The sequence below is a fragment of the Sus scrofa genome, chromosome 13 (assembly GCF_000003025.6).
Source record: "Sus scrofa isolate TJ Tabasco breed Duroc chromosome 13, Sscrofa11.1, whole genome shotgun sequence".
Classification (NCBI taxonomy): Eukaryota; Metazoa; Chordata; class Mammalia; order Artiodactyla; family Suidae; genus Sus; species Sus scrofa.
This window is the reverse complement of record NC_010455.5, coordinates 89381097-89404221: the sequence shown is the minus strand read 5'-3', so window position 1 is coordinate 89404221 and position 23125 is coordinate 89381097. Positions and strand designations below refer to the sequence as shown.

At 39.6% G+C, this 23125-nt stretch overlaps 2 protein-coding genes across 8 annotated transcripts in view; one reads left to right on the top strand and one right to left on the bottom strand.

Moving 5' to 3' along the window:
- Nucleotides 1-7509, top strand: part of CP (ceruloplasmin) — a 66828-nt gene extending 59319 nt beyond the window's left edge. The window contains exons 19-20 of one of the 2 annotated variants that reach the window (XM_013991587.2): nt 1584-1688; nt 5707-7509. In XM_013991587.2, coding sequence (XP_013847041.1) covers nt 1584-1687 — 104 coding nt within the window. In that variant the 3' untranslated portion in view covers nt 1688; nt 5707-7509. Of the gene's footprint in view, nt 1-1583; nt 1784-5706 lie in introns of those variants that run through there. The other variant, XM_021068574.1, reaches the window with a different exon arrangement.
- HPS3 (HPS3, biogenesis of lysosomal organelles complex 2 subunit 1) overlaps nt 1-23125 on the bottom strand; it is a 48674-nt gene that overhangs the window by 5281 nt on the left and 20268 nt on the right. For 2 of the 6 annotated variants that reach the window (XR_002337452.1, NM_001098588.1), the window contains 10 exon segments: nt 18585-18666; nt 15408-15562; nt 13812-13920; nt 10092-10273; nt 9064-9244; nt 7768-8001; nt 6229-6414; nt 5704-5892; nt 4546-4653; nt 16-222 (listed from right to left, as the gene is read on the bottom strand). Coding sequence is in view for 2 of the 6 variants with exons in the window: in NM_001098588.1 (NP_001092058.1) it covers nt 16-222; nt 4546-4653; nt 5704-5892; nt 6229-6414; nt 7768-8001; nt 9064-9244; nt 10092-10273; nt 13812-13920; nt 15408-15562; nt 18585-18666 (1633 nt within the window). In the remaining 4 variants the exon portion in view is untranslated. 6 annotated transcript variants of the gene reach the window in all.

Sequence of the window (23125 nt, the reverse complement as noted above, 5' to 3'; positions counted from 1 at the left end):
AGCTGAAAAGCATACCCGATTCTCTTCTTTCAGTTCGTGATTAGCATATGGGATGACTGCCTCCGGGCATCTCTCTAACAGCCTGTCTATGCACAGTTCATACTCTTTCAAACGCGTATAACACAGAACATGGACACTGAGGCCAGCAACAGTGTCTTCTGAGAGTGGCTCCAAGAATGGAATAATGGAAGCTATGTCAAATGAAGGACCACATATAAGAGACTATGAACAGAAAAGTGAAATGTTATGGAATGAGGCACCCAAAAAACTAAAGCACAACACACAGAATACAGTTTTTTAAAAAAGACTAAACCTCACTTGCAAAAATAAGAAAAAGAAAGCAATTTTAGAGCACACACATATATTTACCTAGTAAGTCTAATTAGTCCCAAGTATTAAATCACTTTGAAACCACTCTAGTTTAAAGAGCAAATAATAGAAAGCAATCATTTTTAAAATAACATTTTATTTGCTTTGGATAGGCTGAAAATTCAAACTAATAGGAATTCTTTAAATCTCTATCCTGAGGATACAATCAACATTGTTGTCAAGATTTACATCCAATAAAATTCACCTCAAGAATAGTTATAAGAGTTCCCATCATGGCTCAACGGTAACAAACCCGACTAGTGTCCATTAGCATGAGGGTTTGATCCCTGGGCTCGCTCAGTTGGTTAAGTATCTGGCGTTGCCTTGAGCTGTGGTGTAGAACACAGACATGGCTCAGATCTGGTGTTGCTGTGGTTGTGGTGCAGGCCAGCAACTGCAGCTCTGATTCGACCCCTATCCTGGGAACTTCCATATGCCATGGGTTTGGCCCTAAAAAGACAAAAAAAAAAAAAAAAAAAAAAAATTATTTCTAACACTGAAAACCTAGAAGAAACCTAAACATTAAACAAGAAGGGATGAGTAAATAAATTGTTATATTCAAGTGATGGAATATTTTATAGCTATTAACATTGTTTTCAAAAGCTAATGACAAAATGCTCCTGATAAAATTATTTAAAAAAAAATCTCAGTACAAAGTTGTACTCTTTCTTTTGTTTGTTTTTGGCCACACCCAAAAGCATATGGAAGTTTCCAGGCCAGGGATCAAACTTGCAATGCAGTAGTGATCAGCTGCAAGGCCAGATCCTTAACATGCTGTGCTGCAAGGAAACTTCCAAAATTATATTCAGAACATGATCAGTTTTGAAAATCTACACAAGCACATATACATCTAGAAATGCCTTTGGAAGCGCTTCAAAATTTGAAACAGAGACCAGCTCACTGGATGGGAGGACAAAGCCTACTTTTTTGTTTTCTTTTTCACACTTCCCTGTATTTTCCAAGGTTTCTATAATAAGTATGCACTACATATAGAACCTAATAATTTGTATCAATACCATTTGCCACAAGGTAAATAACATACCAGCAGGTATTAATTCAGCATTCACAACCTGACCAATATTTTACTTTTAAGCATTTAAAATATAAACACTACTCTTGATTCTGCCACCAAAATAATCTCTGCTTTCCTTTTCTTCTGGATAAAGAGATGGTCATATCCTAATTTTATTCTTTCTGTACCCTTTTTGCTACAGCATCTTCTCAGACTCAGAGGAGGATATGGAACATGAACTATCCATTTACTGTCAGCATCATTATTTTATTGCAAATATCTACCAAGGAATGGCTAGGAGAATAAGGTTTGTCCCTTTCCTTCCTGTAAAGTTTAATAATCACCTTCATCTGAATAATTTCCTGACAATAAGATACTAAATATGAAATAAAATGATTAAAATGAAATGAGTCAAAGCTTGGCACAAAACGGATTATCAATAAACTTTTTCATTGTATCCATATCATCAAGAAATTTAAAAATAAGAAACACTAGACAATATATATCACTGAGTAAAAAATGGTCCACAGGTTACTACAACTACTCCTCTTTAAAATATTCTTTATTCTTCTTAGCAGAGTGTTCTTTCTTTTTGTTTTGTTTTTTTTTTTTTTTTCTTCAATATTGGAAATGGACTCTCCACCCCTAACATAAGCACTGTTTATTTCCTCTTCTGACCTAGATCCCTTAAGCTCAGCTGACTCTGCAGGGCTTGGAATATACAAAATTCTCTGTCTTCTCTACACAATCACACCTGTGGCTCTACAACAGGTGGTTGGCAAGGAGCTGGGGTGAGGGGAAGGGAGAAACCAGGACAATGATGGTAAAAGGAAGGGCATTTACCAGTTACTGTGTCATTCTAAATAGTGACTTTTTAACATGTCTTTATTTATAGATTTTCTTTATTTTAATTTTTGGATAAATATACTATTACAGTGATTGAGGACAAAAGACAGAGATTCAAATCAAATCTGTGTGGTGGTAGCAGTGGTAGTGGTGAGCTAGTGGGCTGTGGGGAGTCACACAATTTTTTTTCCTAATTTTTAAAAATTTTGACCATGCCCACTGTATGCAGAAGTTCCCAGGCCAGGGATCTAACCTGAGCCACAGCAGCAACCCTGGCCACTGCAGCGACAATGCTGGATCCTTAACTTGCTGTGACACAAAAGAGGGAGTCACACAATTTTGAAAAAGCTCTCCAGGTGAACTGAATGAACCTCCTCATTCCTGTATGTGAGAACAAACAAGACCTTTTTGTTTATTGGTGTTTTTTCCCCTTAATGATTAAGACTAATTGACCCCAGATAATCTAAAAAGAGTTATTATTAGGAAGAGGATTTAGAAAAGTTTCGGCTGACTATACTTTCTATCCTGTATCAGCAAAGATTCCCAGAGAGAAAATAACCTTTTAAAATACTTTAAAATAGATTTTAGGCTAGCCTTAGTGGCCTAGCAATTAGGGATCCAGGGTTGTTACTGCTGTGGCACACAGGTTCGATCCCTGGCCTGGGAACTTCCACAGGACGGCCAAAAAAAAAGGGATTTTAAAAGATCACTGAATTACATTTTTTCAAGCACAGATTATAAATATGCTTTGAAGCTTTATCAGGAGAGATTTATTATTACATATTACAATTTTAATTATAATTGCAATTATGATTTCAAATATGTAACTAGTACACATGTTCTAGGAGGGCAAGGTCCTGCCTGCCTTGTCCAAATCTGTACATTGATCACATTTATAGCACGCAGTTGAGGAATATTTGTGGAATGAATGAATCTGAGACTAAGCCCTCAGCAGCCTCTGTATCATAAGAGAACTAGAGATAAGAATCAACAGGAGGAGTTCCCGTCGTGGCTCAATGGTTAACGAATCCGACTAGGAACCATGAGGTTGAGGGTTTGATCCCTGGCCTTGCTCAGTGGGTTAGGCATCTGGCGTTGCCGTGACCTGTAGTATAGGTTGTAGACAAGGCTCGGATCCCGCGTTGCTGTGGCTCTGGTGTAGGATGGCGGCTACAGCTCCGATTCGACCCCTAGCCTGGGAACCTCCATATGCTGCGGGAGCAGCCCAAGAAGTGGCCAAAAAAATCAACAGGAATCTTCTTTGGCAATTTTTAAAAAAATATAAGTAACTCCATTTCTGGAGACACACCTGCTGTCTAGAGGGTGAGACTAAGCAACATGGTGTCTTGAGCTTACCTTTCTGATCCCCATCCCTGATTTGACATTTTGGTTTCTATAAGCAATAACCACACTTACACCAGTTTCCAGTAGAAATCAGGGGCTGCAAATTCAAAAGCCTAATGAGGCCAAAGAGATGATGAAAATGCAGGAAGGCAGCTGGGTATAAGGAAATTCCATGACAGACACTTAGCATCTCCACCAGGGAGACAGATGACTAGCCTGTCAGACAGGAGAGCATGAGCACTGCCCAAGGAGGGAGCCACTAGGTGGCTCCAGCCTGCAGGTCTCAGGCAGTGAGAGCTCAGGGTTACTGCTGAATCAAAGTTCTGCTGAGTTTTTCAAGAGAAACTTGGAACTCAAAATTCTTAATTTGAAATCTCAACTTTCATATGTTGGCAGCTCCACTGGAAAGACCAAACAAAACAGATGTGGGGATTATATTCAGTCCTTGCGCTGGTGACTACATTTAATAAAATAAAAGAACATCTACCTCTAGCCCAGCTCAATCCACCAAGTCAAATGTGGACTTTATTTCGCATTTCCAGTCAAAACACAGTGACAGAATTCCTGCAGGAAGTTCTACATTCTCTCAATCATATTTCTTATTTTTTAAGAAGATCTTTTCAGAAGCCAGATAAGCTCACTATTCTGACCTACTTCCTTTAAGACAAATATAGTGCTTGGCTTGGGCTAGAGGCCTAAACTGTGTGAGTGAACACTAAAACAAAAGTGAATTGCATCAATAGAAACACCACTAAACATTTCTGCCATACTTTCATTTCACAAAGTATTGTCAAACACATCCTGAAAATAAGGTGAGACAGTCACATGGCTTGGTGAAGCTCACTCATCCACCACCAGCGACAAAACCAGCCTTCCACTCTAGATTAATAAAACAGCTGGTGTCTCACTAAATTTAAATCCTATACAATATTATAATATGCATATTCATAAGAAAAAGAGGCATTTTTATTTACCTGTAATTTTGAAAGGTCATCCATGAAATTTTTATCCTCTAAAGAATCGGATGATAGTAAGACATTAACCCATGGATTAATTAAGCCATAATGACTACAGGTGTTTATCTAAAATGTAAAAGAAATTCATTGTAAATAAAATACAAAAAAATAAGACTTTCTTCATTCATCCCTCCAAAAGCAATTCCCAACCTTCTGCTGTGTGGCAAAATTAGGTATATATTTCCCAGGAATGCAAAGAAAGTCTCAGAAAAAGTTTCAGCCTTACTGCTTCTCACAGAATACACTGTTACTAAATAAAAGACTACAAAGAGGCACTTTATAACAAAAAGGGCAATACTGCTTTTAAGCTAATTATATTCAAAAAAAATTTGAGAGTAATACTCAAAAATTTTTATTTCTACTACTTTCCTTGGAAGGCAAAAATCTCTTCTATAAGTTTGAGATGATTCCCAGAAAGACCCCCTTTTTTAAGAAAAACCCTCATTAGACATGGCATCAAAGGAGAGGCAAAGGGGTTGTGTGGTGGGGAGGAGGTGCCAAAAGGGTACAAGCAGAGTTGTTAGGGCTTCCGCAGACTGTGGAATAGCTCTTGTCTGTGCAGCTGACAGGAAGTGGAAGTCTGGTATGGAAGTCTCTCTCGCAAGACTTTAGCAGTTCCTCTCCCATCAGGGAGGTCTACAGATATCTCTCCTCTGATTTGCCACTTCATGAGCACCTCCTAAAGGAGCAACACATGGGTCTGGGGAGAAGCCCCTTCCCTGACACATTGACTACCCAGTTACTACAGCAAGTAATATGGGAGCAGTAGGCAGCTCTCTTTAGAATATAAAATTATTTAAAATGTAGGCAAATTTACTCATAGACAATTTCTTTTTTAATTTGACCATGGAGTACAGGGGTTTGATGTGGGATCTCAATTCCCAGACCAGAAATTGAACCCTCAGCTAGTGGTGAAAGCACAGAATCCTAACCATTGGAGCACCAAGGAACTCCCACTCATAGATAATTTTTAAATGTATTTTTAACTCTTGTTTAAAAATGGTATCTGGTAATATGAATTATGTTTGATTTTAAGCCATTAAAAATAAGAAAGGTCATTATCATAATGTGTGATGAACATAAAGCTTAATTCACTGTACTATTCCATCATCTTACCAGGTCCTCTGATGTTCTCAAAGGTATGGTGTCAGGAGGCTGCTTCTTAGATAATCTCCAGATGTACTGTGACGTGAGCTTGAAGAAGAGTTCCTGAAGTACCACATCAGGGAGACACGCTACCAGCAGAGCTTCCCAAAAGTCTACTAAGAGCTGAGGAATCGTATCTTCATCCTTGCCGCAAAGCACCTTGAGAACAGTGAAACAAGCGCCCATATCTCAGATGAATATAGCACCTATCAAGTTTCAGATGGTCTGAATAGCACTCCATCATGTGGACTACATATTCAATAATTTATCATTAGCATCAGTGCCATGGTAAAAGTGAATTTAGTTAACAGACTCCAGATTGCATGAATGAAATTTTTCTAGATACTTTTTAAAAAATATGTACTTTTATAAATGGTTATGGATAAGTCAGATTTCTCAATAAACAAATGAAGACTCTCTTCGCTTATTCTGCTCCCCATCCCCCACCAACTTCACCAGGTCATCCAGAACAATTACATTTTCAGAGTGGCAAACCTTAAAGAAGGAATCTGCTTCTTCAATTGCAATTTTGTTGTTCTTCTGTAAGCCCAGGACTGAAGCCACAAGTAACCCAGGCTGCGTCTCTTTCAAGTGAACCGCAAACTCAGTTGGAACCATCTGTCCCTTCCTCTGTTGAATCAACAGCCGAGGTTCCAGGATGAAGCCACATACCAACTTCATCTTTAGATAAAAAAGACATTTAAGAACAGAATATATATTGTATTCATCTTGAAAATACATGCCAGTGCATTCAAGAATCACTGATAAGCCACTGATAATTTACTTAAATCTCAATTTTTTAACTACAAAGTCAAGTTTTAAGGACACCATTGATGATTGTCTTTATAGAAGATGAAGGACTTAATTAAACATCAAGATGTCCTATTTTGTAGAAAGCTTTCTTTTTAGATCTATATAAGATTTTTCAAAATTATGAAAAATACATCTTTCTAGAATTCTACTCTTCAAAGTAAAGACATCTCGGCATTGACTTGCTGTCCTCATCACAACAAAATGTGCATTTGTACAGCAGTAAAGCACTCCTGATCTTCTTGGAGAGGCCTGAGACATAACAAAGTGCTCAATTAATGTCACCTCTTAATTTCTTCCTCTAGCTCATGTTTCTACATGGCCTCTCTTCCCAGGGAAGCCAGCTTTTTTCTGATACACCATTCAAATGCCCCATCCTCCATACAGTCATTTATGACCTTCCCATGAGCAGGCTATTTCTGCAGCTAATGGACTCCTAAGGCTCAAGTTTAATATCCCGCTTGCTGAAATAATATATGCGTGCATATATTATCATATATCACTGTTTTGTTTTCAGGAACACACCACACCATTCCCTCATGCCAGGTCAGTCTGTCAGCTCACAGCAGAGCCTATGTACTCCTCAATCCCAGCACTGTGCTCTGAACATACCTGACACTGGATACCCATTGCTGCCATATTTCATTCATAATTCTTCTTAATTTGCCAAATCCAAAAGCCCAAGTGCTCCACTTTGGTCACTTCCTTTCCTCTTTTAAAAAATATTTTATTTGGAGTTCCAGTTGTGGCTTAGTGGTTAACGAATGCAACTAGGAACCATGAGGTCTCGGGTTTGGCCCCTGGCCTCGCTCAGTGGGTTAAGGATCCGGCATTGCCATGAGCTGTGGTATAGGTTGCAGAAGCGCTCAGATCTGGCACTGCTGTGGCTGTGGCGTAGGCTGGCAGCTACAGCTCCGATTAGACCCCTAGCTTGGGAACCTCCACATGTCGTGGGGGCTGCCCTAGAAAAGGCAAAAAGACAAAAAAAAAAAAATTTTTATTAAAGTATGGCCGATTTATAATGTTCCTTCATTTCTGCCATATAGCAAGGTGACCCAGCCACATATACATTCCTTATTTTTCCATAAACCTCCTTTCTAATATTGTTTATTTTCCATTACAATGAAGAAAAAATGAGCTACACAGAAGCCAAAGAAAGCTAAACACCTCAGAACCACCAGGTCCTATGTAAGCCTGCTGTTAACATCAGGCAGGGCACTGTACCTCTGAATGGCTTTTCATTTCATTTCTGTGCATGTCAAGATCTCCCATTTTCAAAGCCATTGCTGCCTTGGTCAATGTCACTAAGACTGACGACAACCCAGAAGTATCCAGCTTCCTTAAATAGCTTATGGCAGTTAATGGATCAATATTCTTCATAGAAGGACTGCAGAGAATATGCGGCAGTTGCTTCGGCTCAGCCACATGAAACATCTGCACCACTTTTGCTGCCAGTTCCTTTGGTGAGCATAAATGAGAAATAAAAGGTCAGTCAGCTGATAGAAAGTCACAAAATCAACAACAAAAAAGGATTAAAAAAACCCAAAATATAAATATTCCAAATCAACAAAATTATAGTATTATGTTTTGATTTAAAAAGAGAGTTGGTGGTGATAACGTGGGGGACCTAAGATGAACTGATGTGATCTCTTTGCTGAGTTATAGAGAAGAAAAAGTAGGGAAAGTGTGTACTAAGTTGTGACCAGCATTCCTAATATTAACAAGAGTTCAGAAGAAGAAAACTCATAGTGAATTAAATTACACTCGCAAGTCTATTATAAAAAATTACTGCTTAGTACAAAATATACTTAACATTTATAAGAGAAATTTCATCTATCTCAAAACCTTAAAACCTTTGGTCACAGTACCCAAATTTGCCTATTTGTATTCAACTCTTTAAAAATACATGAAGGGCTAAAAATAATCCTTAATAATGTCTAACGGTCACTGGGGCAGGATTTCATAAGGAAAGCTCTGGACACATGGAGAGTAGGGCAACTGAGGTGTGAAAAGGGCTGCGATGAGAAAAAGACAGGCAAGGCCCAGGTTCTGTGTCATTCTTCTAAAGACATGCCACCGTCACACCGGGCAGGTCACTCAACCACAATGGACCACACTCCCCTGTCTATGAAATGAGAAATTCTCTCGCAGGACAGCAGGTTAAGGATTTGGCATTGTCACTGCAGTGGTTTGGGTTGCTGCTGTGGTGCAGGTTTGATCCCTCGCCCAGGAACTTCCACATGCCATGGGCATAGCCAGGAAAGAAAAAAAAAAAGCAAGTTACAATATAATGAGAAAGTTTGTGAAGATGATTATAAGTTCTTTTCCAAGCAATGATTCTTTAAGAGTATTTAATGAAGAAAGGGCACAATAGTTATCTTTAAAAAAAAACAAAAAACAAACCAAAAACATGGAATATAACACCAAAGAAAAACACTTGGAACTTGATTCTAAACAGAATTACATAAATGGCTAAAATGAAAAGTTAAAAGATATAACTAAATAGAAAACTGTATTCACTTCACTTAATTCTTCATCCAGGTTTTCATAAAGTGAATGATTAATGTAAAAGATTAATCCCCTCTCGTATTTCTGCGATCCATCCTCTACTGCCCAGTCCACTCGGGCCAAAACTTCAGCCATGGACAAACCAGACATCTTATAGTACGGCAAGGCAAGGTGGGAATGCTGGGTGTCAAGCCTAAAGGGAAGGAAGTAAAGAAACCTCAAATTTGTCATTTTTAAGCTTGGATGTCTAACATATTTGATAATAAAACAGATCATGCTTTCCAGAAGACATAAATCTCAAAATACTTTTTCTACAAGCTCCTGAGTTCCATTCTGCAAAGTCATTCTAATTAATGTATTTTCCTTTTTGCCTACTCATAATAAAAACCGAAAAACAATTCATCAAGTGAATTTTAATATTCATATGTGCATGACAAAGTAATGGTTCTTATGAGTAGTTAAAGTCTTTTATTTATTTATAAGGACCCCATGGGCTAAGTAAGACTTGGAAATAATCATATATGAAAAAAATTTTAAAAATCGATCTCAAAAATAGAAATCACTATTCAACCTAGTGTCCTTGTCTGACAAAAAAAGCATTAACTACTTAAGAATATAATCACAGATGTCCAACTGGTATCTCTCCCTTAAAGCTAATGGGCAATTAACTAGTAATGTGGTTATCTCAGGGGTTTTCACTGGTTGTGTCTCACCACCACACAGAGCCCTGAAAAGAAACTTTAAATTCCTAAATTAACTGGTGGGAGACTTATGAACTTGAGACTCACTGCTCAATCTAACAAACTGTAAGTCCTTGAAGGCAGGGAAAAGGTCATGTTCATCTTTGCCTCTCTAAACTTAGCATGGTACCTGGCACACAGGATGTTCTCAACAAATGCTTGTGGAATAATGAATCAATGAACCACCTTCCCTCATGTGTTCCCCCATTTACCAGGTAACTGCCACAGATGGAAAAATTAGTAAGTACCCTCAAAGCTCAGGATGCCTTCTCTAACAAGTTTCCAAGCATCATCACCAACCTGCTGTAGCAGTCTCCCAGGTGTGCACAGCTGTCTTTAAATGCTTCTATAAGCTCGGCTTTTTCTCCAGGTTCCAGCTGACAGGCTTCCATGAGGGCAGCTCTCACTAACAGGTGAGCCTCGCTGAGGAGGTGGATGCAGCTCTGGGTTTTCGCAGTCTTATAGGTATTACTGTAGTCTACCTAACCCAACAAAGGCAAGCAGCTAAAGTTGCTGCAGATGTTACCCCAAAGTTTCCCAGTTCTTAGGAATATCTTACACTGTTTGTTAGTAAAGTTAACATTTGAACACATTAAATCCTAAAAAAGTAAAAAGTGGTTATTTATCATTCTAAGGCCTGGCTAAAGTGGTTTTCTTTTCCTCACAATCTATAAGCCAGTTTAACTCACACATTTATTGTAAATACTCTCTTGTTAAACAGCACTAATCATTAGAGAAGCTTAAAGTAATACTGTCATACTAATACTGTTAACTTAGCAATAATTTTATCACAACTTGATAAGGCTAATTAACATATCTGAAATAGTTAAATTTTTTTAAGTTCCATGATTTAAATCCTCAAATTCAGACTGAATATCCTTCCTTTATACTGGTGAATTTAGGTTCTACTACATCTATTTCTGTAACTCACAATGGGCTTATAAAAATTATCACTAACTAAACTGAGTCGATCAGTATTTTTAGACTCCAGTAGGCAAATCATTTAGATGAAGTCAAAGACTTTCAGTTACACAAGACCAAAAATATAGGACACAGCTGATATAATTATCAGCATTAAAATGCCAGGGACAAATTAGGCAAAACCTTGACCTGATGATCAAAATTAACATCATCAGTGAGGGGCAGATGAATATTATGTGCCTCTCGTGGTGATACCCTAAGAGAGACACATCACCACCTGCACAATGTTCTGGCTGAGAAGACTATCACCTGCATCTAATCATGAAAAATCAAATTAAAATAATACAGTTTTAAAAGGTGAAGGGGGGAAATATTTTTTGAAACTGTCTGTTATAAACCAAAGAGTGGAATCTAAAAATACAACAAGAGAAGCATTCCATTGTTGCTCAGCAGGTTAAGAACCCAGCTAGTACCCATGAGGACACAGGTTCGATCTTTGGCTCTGCTCAGTGGGTTAAGGATCCAGCATTGCCTCGAGCTAAGGTATAGGTTGCAGAAGAGGCTCAGATCTGGCATTGCTACAGCTGTGGCATAGGCTGGCAAGTGTTTTGACCCCTAGCCTGGGAACTGCCATATGCCTCAGATACAGCCCTAAAATGCAAAAAATAAATAAATAAACAAAAAAATAAAATATAACAAGGTAATGAATAAAATAAAAAAGAAACAGACTCACAGATAGAACAAACTAGTGGTTACCAGTGGGGGAAGGGAAAGATAAGGGAGGGAGATTAAGAGGTACAAACTATTATGTATAAAATAAACTATAAGGATATATTGTACAACACAGGAAATACAACTATAAATAGAGTATAACCTTTAAAAAATGTGAATCATTACGTTATGTACCTGTAACTTATAATATTGTATATCAAGTATATCCCAATAAATAAAGAAAATAAGGGAGTTCCCTGGTAGCCTGGTGGTTAGAACTTGGCTCTTTCACTGCTGCAGCCTGGATTCAATCCCTGGCCCAGGAACTTCAACCCCACATTAAGCTGCTGCATGCTGCAGCAAAAAAAAAAACAAAAATTAAAAAAATAAAAATAAAAAATAAAATTTAAAAAAGAAAATAAAAAATTTAAAAAAGAAAACAAAGGAATGCTGTGAACACATTCTGGATTAAAGGAGACTAAAGAGAAATGACAGTTAAATACACTACCTGATGCTAGACTTGATCCTAGACCAGGGTAGGGGAAATGCTACTAGGCCATTATTGGGTCAACTGACAAAATTGGAGTATGAACCATAGACTAGATAAAGTATTGTACAGATGTAAAATTTATTTATTTTATTTTTTTAAGGCCACACCTAGAGCATATGGAAATTCCCAGGCTAGGGGTCGAATTGGGGGTACAGCCGCTGGCCTATGCCATAGCAACGCCAGATCCAAACCGAATCTGCAACCTACATCACAGCTCAAGGCAATGTTGGATTTTTAACCCACCAAGCGAGGCCAGGGATCAAACCTGCATCCTCATGGATACTAGTTGGATTCTTAACCTGCTGAGCCACAATGGGAACTCTAGATGCTAAATTTATTGTACTATGGTTATGCAAGCAAATGTCACAATTCTTAGGAAACATGCACTGAAATATTTAGCAGCATTAGGCTATAATGGATGTAATTTACCTTCCATTAAAGGTAAGAAGAAAACATGTGGAGTTCCCGTCGTGGCGCAGTGGTTAACGAATCCGACTAGAAACCATGAGGTTGCGGGTTCGGTCCCTGCCCTTGCTCAGTGGGTAAACGATCCGGCGTTGCCGTGAGCTGTGGTGTAGGTTGCAGACGAGGCTCGGATCCTGCATTGCTGTGGCTCTGGCGTAGGCCAGTGGCTACAGCTCTGATTCGACTCCTAGCCTGGGAACCTCCATATGCCGTAGGAGCGGCCCAAGAAATGGCAAAAAGACAAAAAAAAAAAAAAAAAAAAAAGAAGAAAACATGCATGCATGTGTGCATATTTAGAAACTACAAGAGTGCAAAAAGGAAAAAAAGAGAGAAGCAAAGGGGGTATATACTCTTTTTGTTGTTGTTTTTTAGGGCCACACCCACGGCATATGGAGGTTCCCAGGCTAGGGGTCAAAGCAGAGCTGTACCTGCCGGCCACACCCACAGCCATAGCAACTGGGGATCCGAGCCTCACCTGTGACCTCCACCACAGCTTGTGGCAATGCCAGATCCTTAACCCACTGAATGAGGCCAGGGATCAAACCTTCATCCTCATGGATACTAATTGGATTCATTTCTGCTCTGCCACAATGGGAACTCCTATCTGTTCTACTCTTATTCCTGCAACTTTTCTGTAGGTTTGAAATTATTTCAAAAATAAAGAGCTTATAAACTGGTCAGGGATAAGGAGGCAGTTGTCACTCTTAGGAAAGGAATAAGGATGCCCTTAGGACAGGGCTACAAGTGCTGCACACCCCTGGGACCATCTTCTATTATTTCAAACAAGGACAGAGGATCTAAGATTTCTTTCAGCTCCTTTTTATAGTTCTCTTTGCTAGGGTTCAAAGTAAAGATCCAAGGCCACTTATGTTTAGACTGGCTAATTAATTCTCGTAGGAGAGTGGGTATGAATAAGGGAGTCTTATTTAGTGAAGGGAATTTCTCCTGGCTCCTCAAACATCAGGAGCTGTGAAAACAAGATGAAGATACTCACTCCACTGTCAGAGCCTGGAAGCAATGGCAGTAGCATTCTGAATGTATGATAATTAGAATCAGTTTCTAGGAGTTCCCGTCATGACTCAGCAGTAACAAACCCGACTAGTATCCATGAGGATGCAAGTTCGATCCTTAACCTTGCACAGTGGGTTAAAGATCCAGCACTGCCATGAGCTGTGACATAAGTAGCAGATAAGGCTCAGATCTGGCGTAGGCCAGCAGCTACAGCTCTGATTCAACCTCTAGCCTGGCAACCTCCATATGCTATGGGTACAACCCTAAAAAGACGAAAGAATAAGATAAAAAAAAATTAATTTCTAGTGATCAATTAGACTCTAAATTTATACAAATAAGAATTACAAGTCTGAGAGTAATACCATTTCTTTGTACAGTTGCACTGATGAGATCGTATTCACAATATACAAATTCCACCCAGCCTCAGCTACAGGAGGTGTTCTGAGGGTAACACTGGTAACTTTTTTAGAACTAAAAGCAAAACAAAGGACAAGAATTGTGAGATAAGCCAGATTATTAATAAGTGGCAATTTTAAATGGTAAATATTAGATACCTAAAGTGCTATGATTATGGGCTTTAATATTTTCCCTGGTGATTAACTACACAGACAATTTTAGCTCACAATGCTATGTAGGCCCAACAGCTTTTAACATGTTAACACTCTCATGGACTGATAAACCAATCACTTCTAATTCATTCCACAAGTATTTTCAATTGGGCAATAAGCTCAAAGAATAAGCAAGAACCCTCAAAAGAGACACTTGGCTATGAACATCTCTATACCCACACTCTCTCTTGCATGTGGCCTTTATGGGTCCAGCAAGCCCTACACCACAAATCAAACCAGACATCCAACAGAGCAACAGGTGAAACACTCGTGGCTGCTGGGAAAACACAACAGACAGGACTGTACTTTTGCTTAAAGCACTATCTTATCTCTTGCTTTCACTTCTATAGTATGTAATCTTAAAAACGTAGACCTCTAACCAAATGAATTTTGAAATACATTAGAATTGTGTTCAAAAAATCATTTTTAAAAATGCAATACTTGAAAAGATTACAAATGTTCAAGATTACAAGTTGTTTTTCTTCTTGATAGAAAGCTTTTAGGATGTCAGTTCCAGACCACTTTGTGCACACTCTAAGTGACCAGTTACCCAAGGCAACCTGGTTATTCCTGTTGGTGGAACAAAGCAAAGGCACAAATAATTTGAAAAAGCAGAAATTTATGTTAGAAATGGAAAAGAATGGTTTGACTTGAAATACACTCTATGTGACCCCCTCCCCCAAAGAGATTTTTTTTCCTAATTAAATTTTCCATTGAGGAATGTTTAAATTAGAGTGCATTCCCCACCATTAAGTTCATAGTACAGAAAACATCAAATAGAAGCATAACTAGTCTGGAATTAAGCATTCTACTCCAAACAATATAAAAGCAGAAAAATCAAAGAGGCAACCTGAGATTAGGATTATCAAAATGCACTTGTGTTTTAAGGTAGATTAACACATTATCTACACATCATGAATGTCCTTTAAGGTAAGAAGTGCATTAATTTCTTTTGCATTGAAAATATCAGAAACTAATCCTTGGATAAAGATAGAGCCACTGAAAGGTCAACGAAGAAACATAATAAAGAGCCCTGTAGTTTGGATCAACATAAGAGGCTCTGTCTTATTCATTAATTATACAGGAGACTATGTCCTTTAACTTCTTAGCAAAAATACCACAGATTTTTATTGAAACTACTTTATAGTTCATTTTCCTCTAGAAGTTCAAGATATCATAGAGATCATTAGAACCTTCTTTTCTTACTCTGGAAAAAGAACACCCAGAAGCCATCTGACCATTCAAAGTTTTGATTTTAAAAAAAGAGCAACTAAGATGTACACAAAATACACCAGTAACAATTCATTCCAAAAACTCTGGCAGGAATGTCTGGGGGGAGGGGATGCTTACCCAAGCCTCTTGGGTGACTCTTTCCTCTCTGGAATGGTTTCAGGGTCTGCCTTAGTCAGAAGTATGACGTGGTTTTTAAAGTGACAGATGGCTTTCAAGCCTATGAAAAGTTGTATTCTTAAAGCACAGACATCCATACTGACAGGTGGGCAAGCCTAACAAGGAAAAATACCACACATTCAGCCAAGGAATAAAGTGCATGAACTTTCATCTTCAAAAATCAATCTTAGGAGTTCCCATCGTGGCTCAGCGGTTAACAAATCCGACTAGGAACCATGAGGTTGCAGGTTCGATCCCTGGCCTTGCTCAGTGGGTTAAGGATCTGGTGTTGCTGTGAGCTGTGGTGTAGGTCGCAGACACAGCTCAGATCCCACATTGCTGTGGCTCTGGCATAGGCTGGCGGCTACAGCTTCGATTCGACCCCTAGCCTGGGAACCTCCATATGCCACGGGTGTGGCCCTGGAAAAGACAAAAAAAAGACAAAAAAAAAAAAAATCTTATTTGATACGATCTATTTCCCTCCATCGCTCCCTCCAAATAATCCAAATTCCTATTCTTATCAGAACAAGAGGATATCCTGAACAAGAGGATATCCTATCTAAACTTATGTAACCAACTATCTATTTCTTGTGTCTGCCAAAGAGCTACTTAGCATTTGATTTTGACTTAATGAATACAGAGAGTGAGTGCACCTGAGGCCCCACAGCTGTGGGAACTCCTGCGTGTGCCTTACAGAGCCTCCAGGAGCCCAGCCCTGTGCTGGTTACCTGCCCCCCAGGGAATTCCCCACTAACAGTGGGCTGGCTCGAAATATGTGCAAGTGGGGTTTCTAGGCAAAATCAGACACTCTAAAAGGACATTCTATGGCACAGTGAGTACATAAAACAGTTTCTTGGTGTGTACAAAAGAAACGTGTGCATATTCAGATGGCCCCTGTCACCTCTGTAGGTATGAACACTGCCTGGAATGGCTGATGGGCTGGGGTGTGTCAGGCAAACTGGAGAAATCTCTGGACCAGCAGCCAGGCTCTTTTCCTTATAAGGGACTATTCATTCATGTGGAATGGATAAGAAAGAAAATGAAAGAGCTCTTTCTGGGCTCACAAAAAGATGCTGCCAGGCCTCCCTCTCTCCTCCATTAACGCTGTTTTTGATTCTGAGGTCATCGTCATTTTCCCTTTTGCACAAAGTACATGGGGAAACACCTCTATTTTTTCATTCCTAAGAATAGCTGAGGTGGCCTGGGTGATGCTAAGCTAGAATCTCAGAAGAGAGAGAAATAAAGATCACAGGGACTTTTGGTCCTGACTCTGAGGCTGTAAAACATTTCTCAGACACCACAGCTCCAAAAGCCCAAGTCAGCAAGGAAGCAAAATGACACCGTGCTTATGCAGAGACATACAGGATTTCAGAATAGCGGAATTGAAAGGAAGTGGGAGCCAGGAGGTGTCATCACCACCGTCCTTCCCCGTCACCTTCAGAAGGACCGGTCTCAGGGGCAGCGACACCCACCAGCTGCTCGTCACTCCTCTTTTCTCCCATCCTCTCTTCCTTATTCCTTCCCTCTGGTTTTATGAGACTCTGAGAAGACTTGGAATTACGATTTATTTTCAAATGCAGATGGATCCTACATCAGTCTGTTATGTACTCCTCACTCCACCATCACTACCTATACAAGCCTATGTCTCTCTGAAGTTTAAAAGAAGAGAGCAAGGCAGGATGGGGTGAAGAGAGAAGAAGCAAGAGACAAAGAATCTGTCACTTTCCATTTTTTACTAGGGACATAACTTTTATTTTTAAAATAAGCTCTGGAAAAGACTACATGTGTATCTTAGAAAGGCAAAAGGCATGGGACAGAAAGGCATGGGAAAGCTGTGATCCTGGTTTCTCAACAGGCTGAAGGTGGGCAGTGAGCCTGGTCAGCAGAAAGCTACAGGCAGGCCACAGCAAAAAAGAGAACTCAGCTCGACTTTCTGAAAACGCTAGCAAATATCACAACCTGAGCGACAAGGACAGTGGAAGAGAACCTCAGACACATTAAGCACTACACACCATCATCACTGAACACATTTTTACAGAAAAGGGTATTCCAGGTGCCAGGTGGACATTAACTTTGTGCAAGATAGACCATCATAATGTGGGGGTTCCCTGTGGCATGTATATTCACAGTAAACATCCATTCAGACAGCTTATGCTTCACAGGCAAAATTGCACATGATGAATATGATACAAATGATCAGTGTATTTCTGAGAACAGATATTCAAGGTCAGAATAGAGAGAATTTCATCATAATATTGCCTCTGTTTATGTGTGGTCAAGAGCTTTTCAGAGACTAAGCATATTAGTTCTCACTAAAAATGAGGTTATTGATTTAGGATATCCATTAACATAGATCGAAACTACTGAAATACAGAAAGTTGTGGAAGGCTTTTCATAAAATGATGAAAGAATTATAGGCATATCTAATAATAGTATAAATAAGTCATTTGAATGCACTACATTTACTTTTGTGCTCTTGGGTATCCTGGTTTCTGTATTGTTTTGTTAACAGCTCTATACAATTGCCACCAATACTTCTGTTAAAAATGAGTAAAGTTATAGCAAGCGCTATCTCTGAAGTTATACTATACATATGCTTTACCAAATTTTAAAAACTACATAGTATATCTAAATTCTGAGTGAAATGCTTTCAAAGTAATCTTAAAAATGAGCATCTAGGAGTTCTGTCATGGTGCAGTAGTTAACGAATCTGACTAGGAACCATGAGGGTTTGGGTTCGATCCCTGGCCTTGCTCAGTGGGTTAAGGATCTGGCGTTGCCGTGAGCTGTGGTGTAGGTCACAGACATGGCTCAGATCCCTCATTGCTGTGGCTCTGATGTAGGCTGGCGCTACAGCTCCAATTAGACCCCTAGCCTGGGAATCTCCATACGTCGCGGGAACGGCCCTAGAAAAGGCAAAAAGACGGAAAAAAAAAAAAAAAAAAAAAAAAAAAAACAAAAAAAAAAACCAGCATCTATACCACGAATCACAATATGCTTACTTTTTATACCTAAAAGTTTTAACTGAACAAACTAGACTTTAATGTCTGCCAAGCTTAGATGCAAAGAGCAAATTTGCAAGCATTCAGCATGTTCTTATTTGATCTTAACGTTTCACTGTCATAAGCCAGTTCTAACCTTCAGGGTTGTGTCCACGTACGGGTCCTCCTCACGAGCAGCCGCTGCACTGCACCGCACTGTGTAACACTGCAGGTAGTTACTGAGGAAGAGAGAGAGACCACTGAGCTAAGTGGAGGTCAGGAACCAACATGCCCACTGTTGAGAGGACTTCACAGGAGAACAGAGCAATGGTGTAGGTGGAGCAAGACCCAAGTACTTGTCAAATGCTGATAAGTAAGGGTGCTTCTTAGCAAAGAGAGTACCTCAGAACCCCTGCGGAGTGTTTTTTTTAATGTGTAATTGGTACCCACCACTCCACCGCATCATAATTTCTAGGGAGCTGAATCTAGACATGTCTATTTCTACGAAGCGCCTCATCGGGTGTAATGTATACTCCTAGTTAAGATCTGAGTCTGGGTCAATATCCTCATTTTATAGATAAAATGATGCCCCTGGGATCTGCCCAAAGAACAGAGGTGACTAGCAAAGCCAAGATCAGAAGTTTCCTGATTATTATCTCAGGATGAAAGGGAGCCCGGGTTATGCTGGGCAACATACCCAGATTACACAAACCCTAATCCAATGGTGGAAGAGAAAAACAGAGACCATGTGACGGAATCTTCAGAATTAGCTAGTCCAGCAGCTTGTTTTTAAAGATTAGGACCTAGGAGGCTCATGATTGGTCCAAGTCCTCTCTAGGCAATGAAGCCAAATTAGACCCCAGGCTTCCTCACTCCTCTACCTCTTTTCACAACCCCAAGCTGCTTCTGCAGAGTAAACACCCTGGGGACCCCACGCCCTGGGGATCTAATAGCAAGTGCTTGATAGATGCCCAAAGACTGGTGGATAAAAGTCAATCCTCCACCACTGACATTAAAAATGGTTATAAAAACAGTTAACTTAGAAATCACTGTAAGACCCATCTTGTGAGTTCCCGGGAATGATTTTTTAAAACAAATTAGAAAGTGAGAGAAGTAAAAATGAACTCTGTTGGAATAAAAAAATAAAGGACTAAAGTAAATCTAACAATAATCTTCAAACAGAAGAACTACTTTAACAAGAGAGTCATTCTGACATTTTCACAGTTGCAGGACTTTACACAATGTAAGGGCACCAGTCAGGACTCTGTTGACTGCGGCTTCCATTTCGGTATCAGCCCACTGTCATCTCTGTCCACCTCCACAGAGCTCTAGGATATGACCTCTGGAGTCATGACAGTAGCTGGGACAGCAGCACCACCACTTGGAAATCTGGAGTAGAGAGTTAGCATCCTCACAAAGTAAACTGAACAGAAGGGGCTTGGAGATGGTGGAAACCAAAAGAAGCACCTGCAGTGGGGCCAGAAGGACAGGTCAGAGTAGCCATGAGCACAAGGATGACCTTTAGGTTCTAGAGATAAAAAGGCTGCAACCTCGGACTCTCTTCCAGTGACATTAATCCAGCTATTGGCTATTGCTGGATTACCAGGCAGCATACAAAAGAATAAAGTGAACTGAAGTACGTTGGCCTGGAAAGATGTCCAGGATATGCTGCTAAGTGAAGCAGAAAGTTGCTAAAAAGTGAACATCGTGTCATTTACTTCTGCAAAAAAACCAATCATAGTAATAAATGTCTTCTTTAAAAATAACTTGGGTGACGGAGTTCCTGTTGTGGCTCAGCGGTAAGGAACCCACCCAGTATCTACGAGGATGCATGTTCAATCCCTGGCCTCGCTCAGGAGGTTAAAGGATCCAGTGTTGCCTCGACCTGCAGCATAGGTTGCAGACTCCAGTCGATCTGGTGTTGCTGTGGCCTAGGCCGGCAGTTGCAGCTCCAATTCAACCCCTAGCCTAGGAACTTTCATGTGCTGTGGGTACAGCCCTAAAAAATTTAAAAAATAAAAATAAGTTGGATGAATATAGACCAGTTGTTGATGTGGTTGACCGTGAGGAGGAGGACTATGAGGGGCTTTCCCATTTATATATGTCTATACGTATGACATTTTATTACATGATTTTATATTATTCTTAGATTCTTCTAAAAAAAAGTTACCGCTTTTTTTTAGGGTATCTAAATATATTACCCTCGGAGTTCCCATCGTGGCACAGCGGAAATGAATCTCACTAGGAACCATGAGGTTGTGGGTTCGATCCCTGGCCTCATTCAGCAGGTTAAGGATCCAGGATTGCCGTGAGCTGTGGTATAGGTTGAAGACTCGGCTTGGATCTGGCATTGCTGTGGTGTGGGCTGACAGCTGTAGCTCAGATTAAACTCCATATGCCGTGGGCACGGCCTTAAAAAGCAAAAAAAAAAAAAAAAAAATGAAATAAATAAATAAATAAATATACCACCCTTCAAGAAACATTTCAATACTAATTTATAGATCAAAATATTCCTAAAATACTTATCTATTGGGTAAAATTAAAAAATATACAAAAATGAGTTCAGCAACACAGGATTTTAAATATAGGGATGGGGGCTTTATTAAGAATCTTAATTTATATATAGCAATTGCCAAATGTAATGTATAATGCCTCCATCATCGTTAGGTTAATGATGTCAGGGTGTCTTTTGGTGCTAATACTAAGCTCCAATAATTTCCTGCCTGGAAGCAGGCAAAACCCACAGACTTTAAGTCTCTTCAAGTCCTCATAATACAGTTTTTGGGATGCTTTATTCCATACGAGTTCATGGCATACTTCAGGCAGTGGCAGGGTCAGGGGGTGGGGGAATACATTTAGAGGGTCCACTCACTAAATTCTCAGTGTCCTGCACATCTGTGCAATCAAATAGTCTTTCTTATAAACATTTTGGAACAGAAATTAATATCTTCTTCCTTCTTCGCCCTCTAATTTTCCCGTGGTTTCTGAGGAGCCATAGTTTCCTAGACTCTTCTGCATCTTTACAGACTCCCCTTCTCATCTTCCCCTTGCTTCCTACACATGACCTTCACCAGTTTAGTTCTCCAACTATTTTCCTCTGTCTTCACATTCCTCAGGCTGTGATCACTACTTTGGTAATGAGCACTTTACTGTCAGTAATAAGACATCTAAGCTTTCCTTTTTTCCCTAATCTTCAGTCCTATGTGTTCATAAACCTACTCAACATTTCCTCTTGATATTCCCTAAGCACCTCAAACGCCAATGTTTAAACCAAACTTCTTTCTCTCCACACCACACCAGCCTTTCTTCTTCCATAAAAGCAGTCTCAAAACTAGTGGGTTTTCTCGTGTCTCCTTCATTCCCATTCTCTCAGGAGACACCAAGTCTTGTCATGCTCTTGGTGAACCCTCTCCCATCCACTCTTCCTTCTCTTCTCACTGCTATTGTCCTACCCAAATACAGCCCCTCATTATCCTTACTGAACCATCCCAATAGCTCATTATCTATGTTCAAGCCATCCTCCATAATGGCCACCATTCATTTTCCTAAACTAATGCTCTAGTTACATCATGTTCTTTGGTTAAAATCTTTTAAAAATCCTTAGTTTAATTTCCAAAGCCCTGAGCTCACTCTCAGTATTATTTTCCCCTCTTTTCTATGTTTCAGCTTCTTTACATTTAAAGGACATCACTACACAACTTTGGAAATTGGAAAGACTAGCTACCTCCACATTGTTTGCTTAAGACACACACAATAGCATTTCTCCCTCCACCAGAAATCAGGAAGAGGGGAGCACCCCCTCTGGGAGTGGGTGTGTCAGAATCTCCAAGTGGGTCCTGTGCTATGTGAAATATACTCCAGAACCTGCTGGTGATTCTCATATTACCACTAAGTTGAAAAAAAAATTTTTTAAATAAAAAACTCACTGCCCCATGCAATTAATTATTAGATGCTCCTGCAAACCTGGACATAGCTTTGATTACAGTCTTCCCTCTATCTATAATGCTTTTCTATTCCAACTTCTATCTGCCAAATTCTAACCAGCTTTCGGTCCTCATTTCAAACACACAAAAAACTTTTTCCATGTGACTCAGCCAGGAGTAATTTTCCTCCTCCCACAGCTTATGCCACTTTCACAAAGTCTTAAGACATTTTTCACAGTCTCTTAGTGCTCTTGTCCCTTGTGTGTGTGTCTGGCCCTTTCTCATGTTGTTGCTTCAGAAAGCAAGGTGGTGTGCCTTCAAGGTTGGTTGGCCAGAGTCACCAGAGTTGGCACTGCTCAATGCGGTGGTGCCTTGTGTATAATCTAAACTCAAAAAAAACAGGAAATAAAAACACAAGTATCACTTGCTGCTGAGATAAAACGAAATGAGATTAAAGTCCCGCTAAGGAACCCTGTTTACATGCCAGCTTATTAGGGAAAGGCAAGTCAGAAGACATCTGCCACCAATTAGCCACATGACCTTGACCAAGCCCAATCTCTGGATTCCTTCCCCATTTGCACAACTCGGGGGGTAGAATCGGTAGTTTTTTTCAGCCTCTTTACAGTTCTAAATAATTACCAATTAACTCAACTAATACAGAAAAACATATGACAGCTCTGTGAAAAAAAATTAAGAAATCTAAAAGGAAATCTAAAGAAATGCCCTGACTGGACCCACTGACTTTTTATTAGAATTCGCTGTGATAATCTTTCCT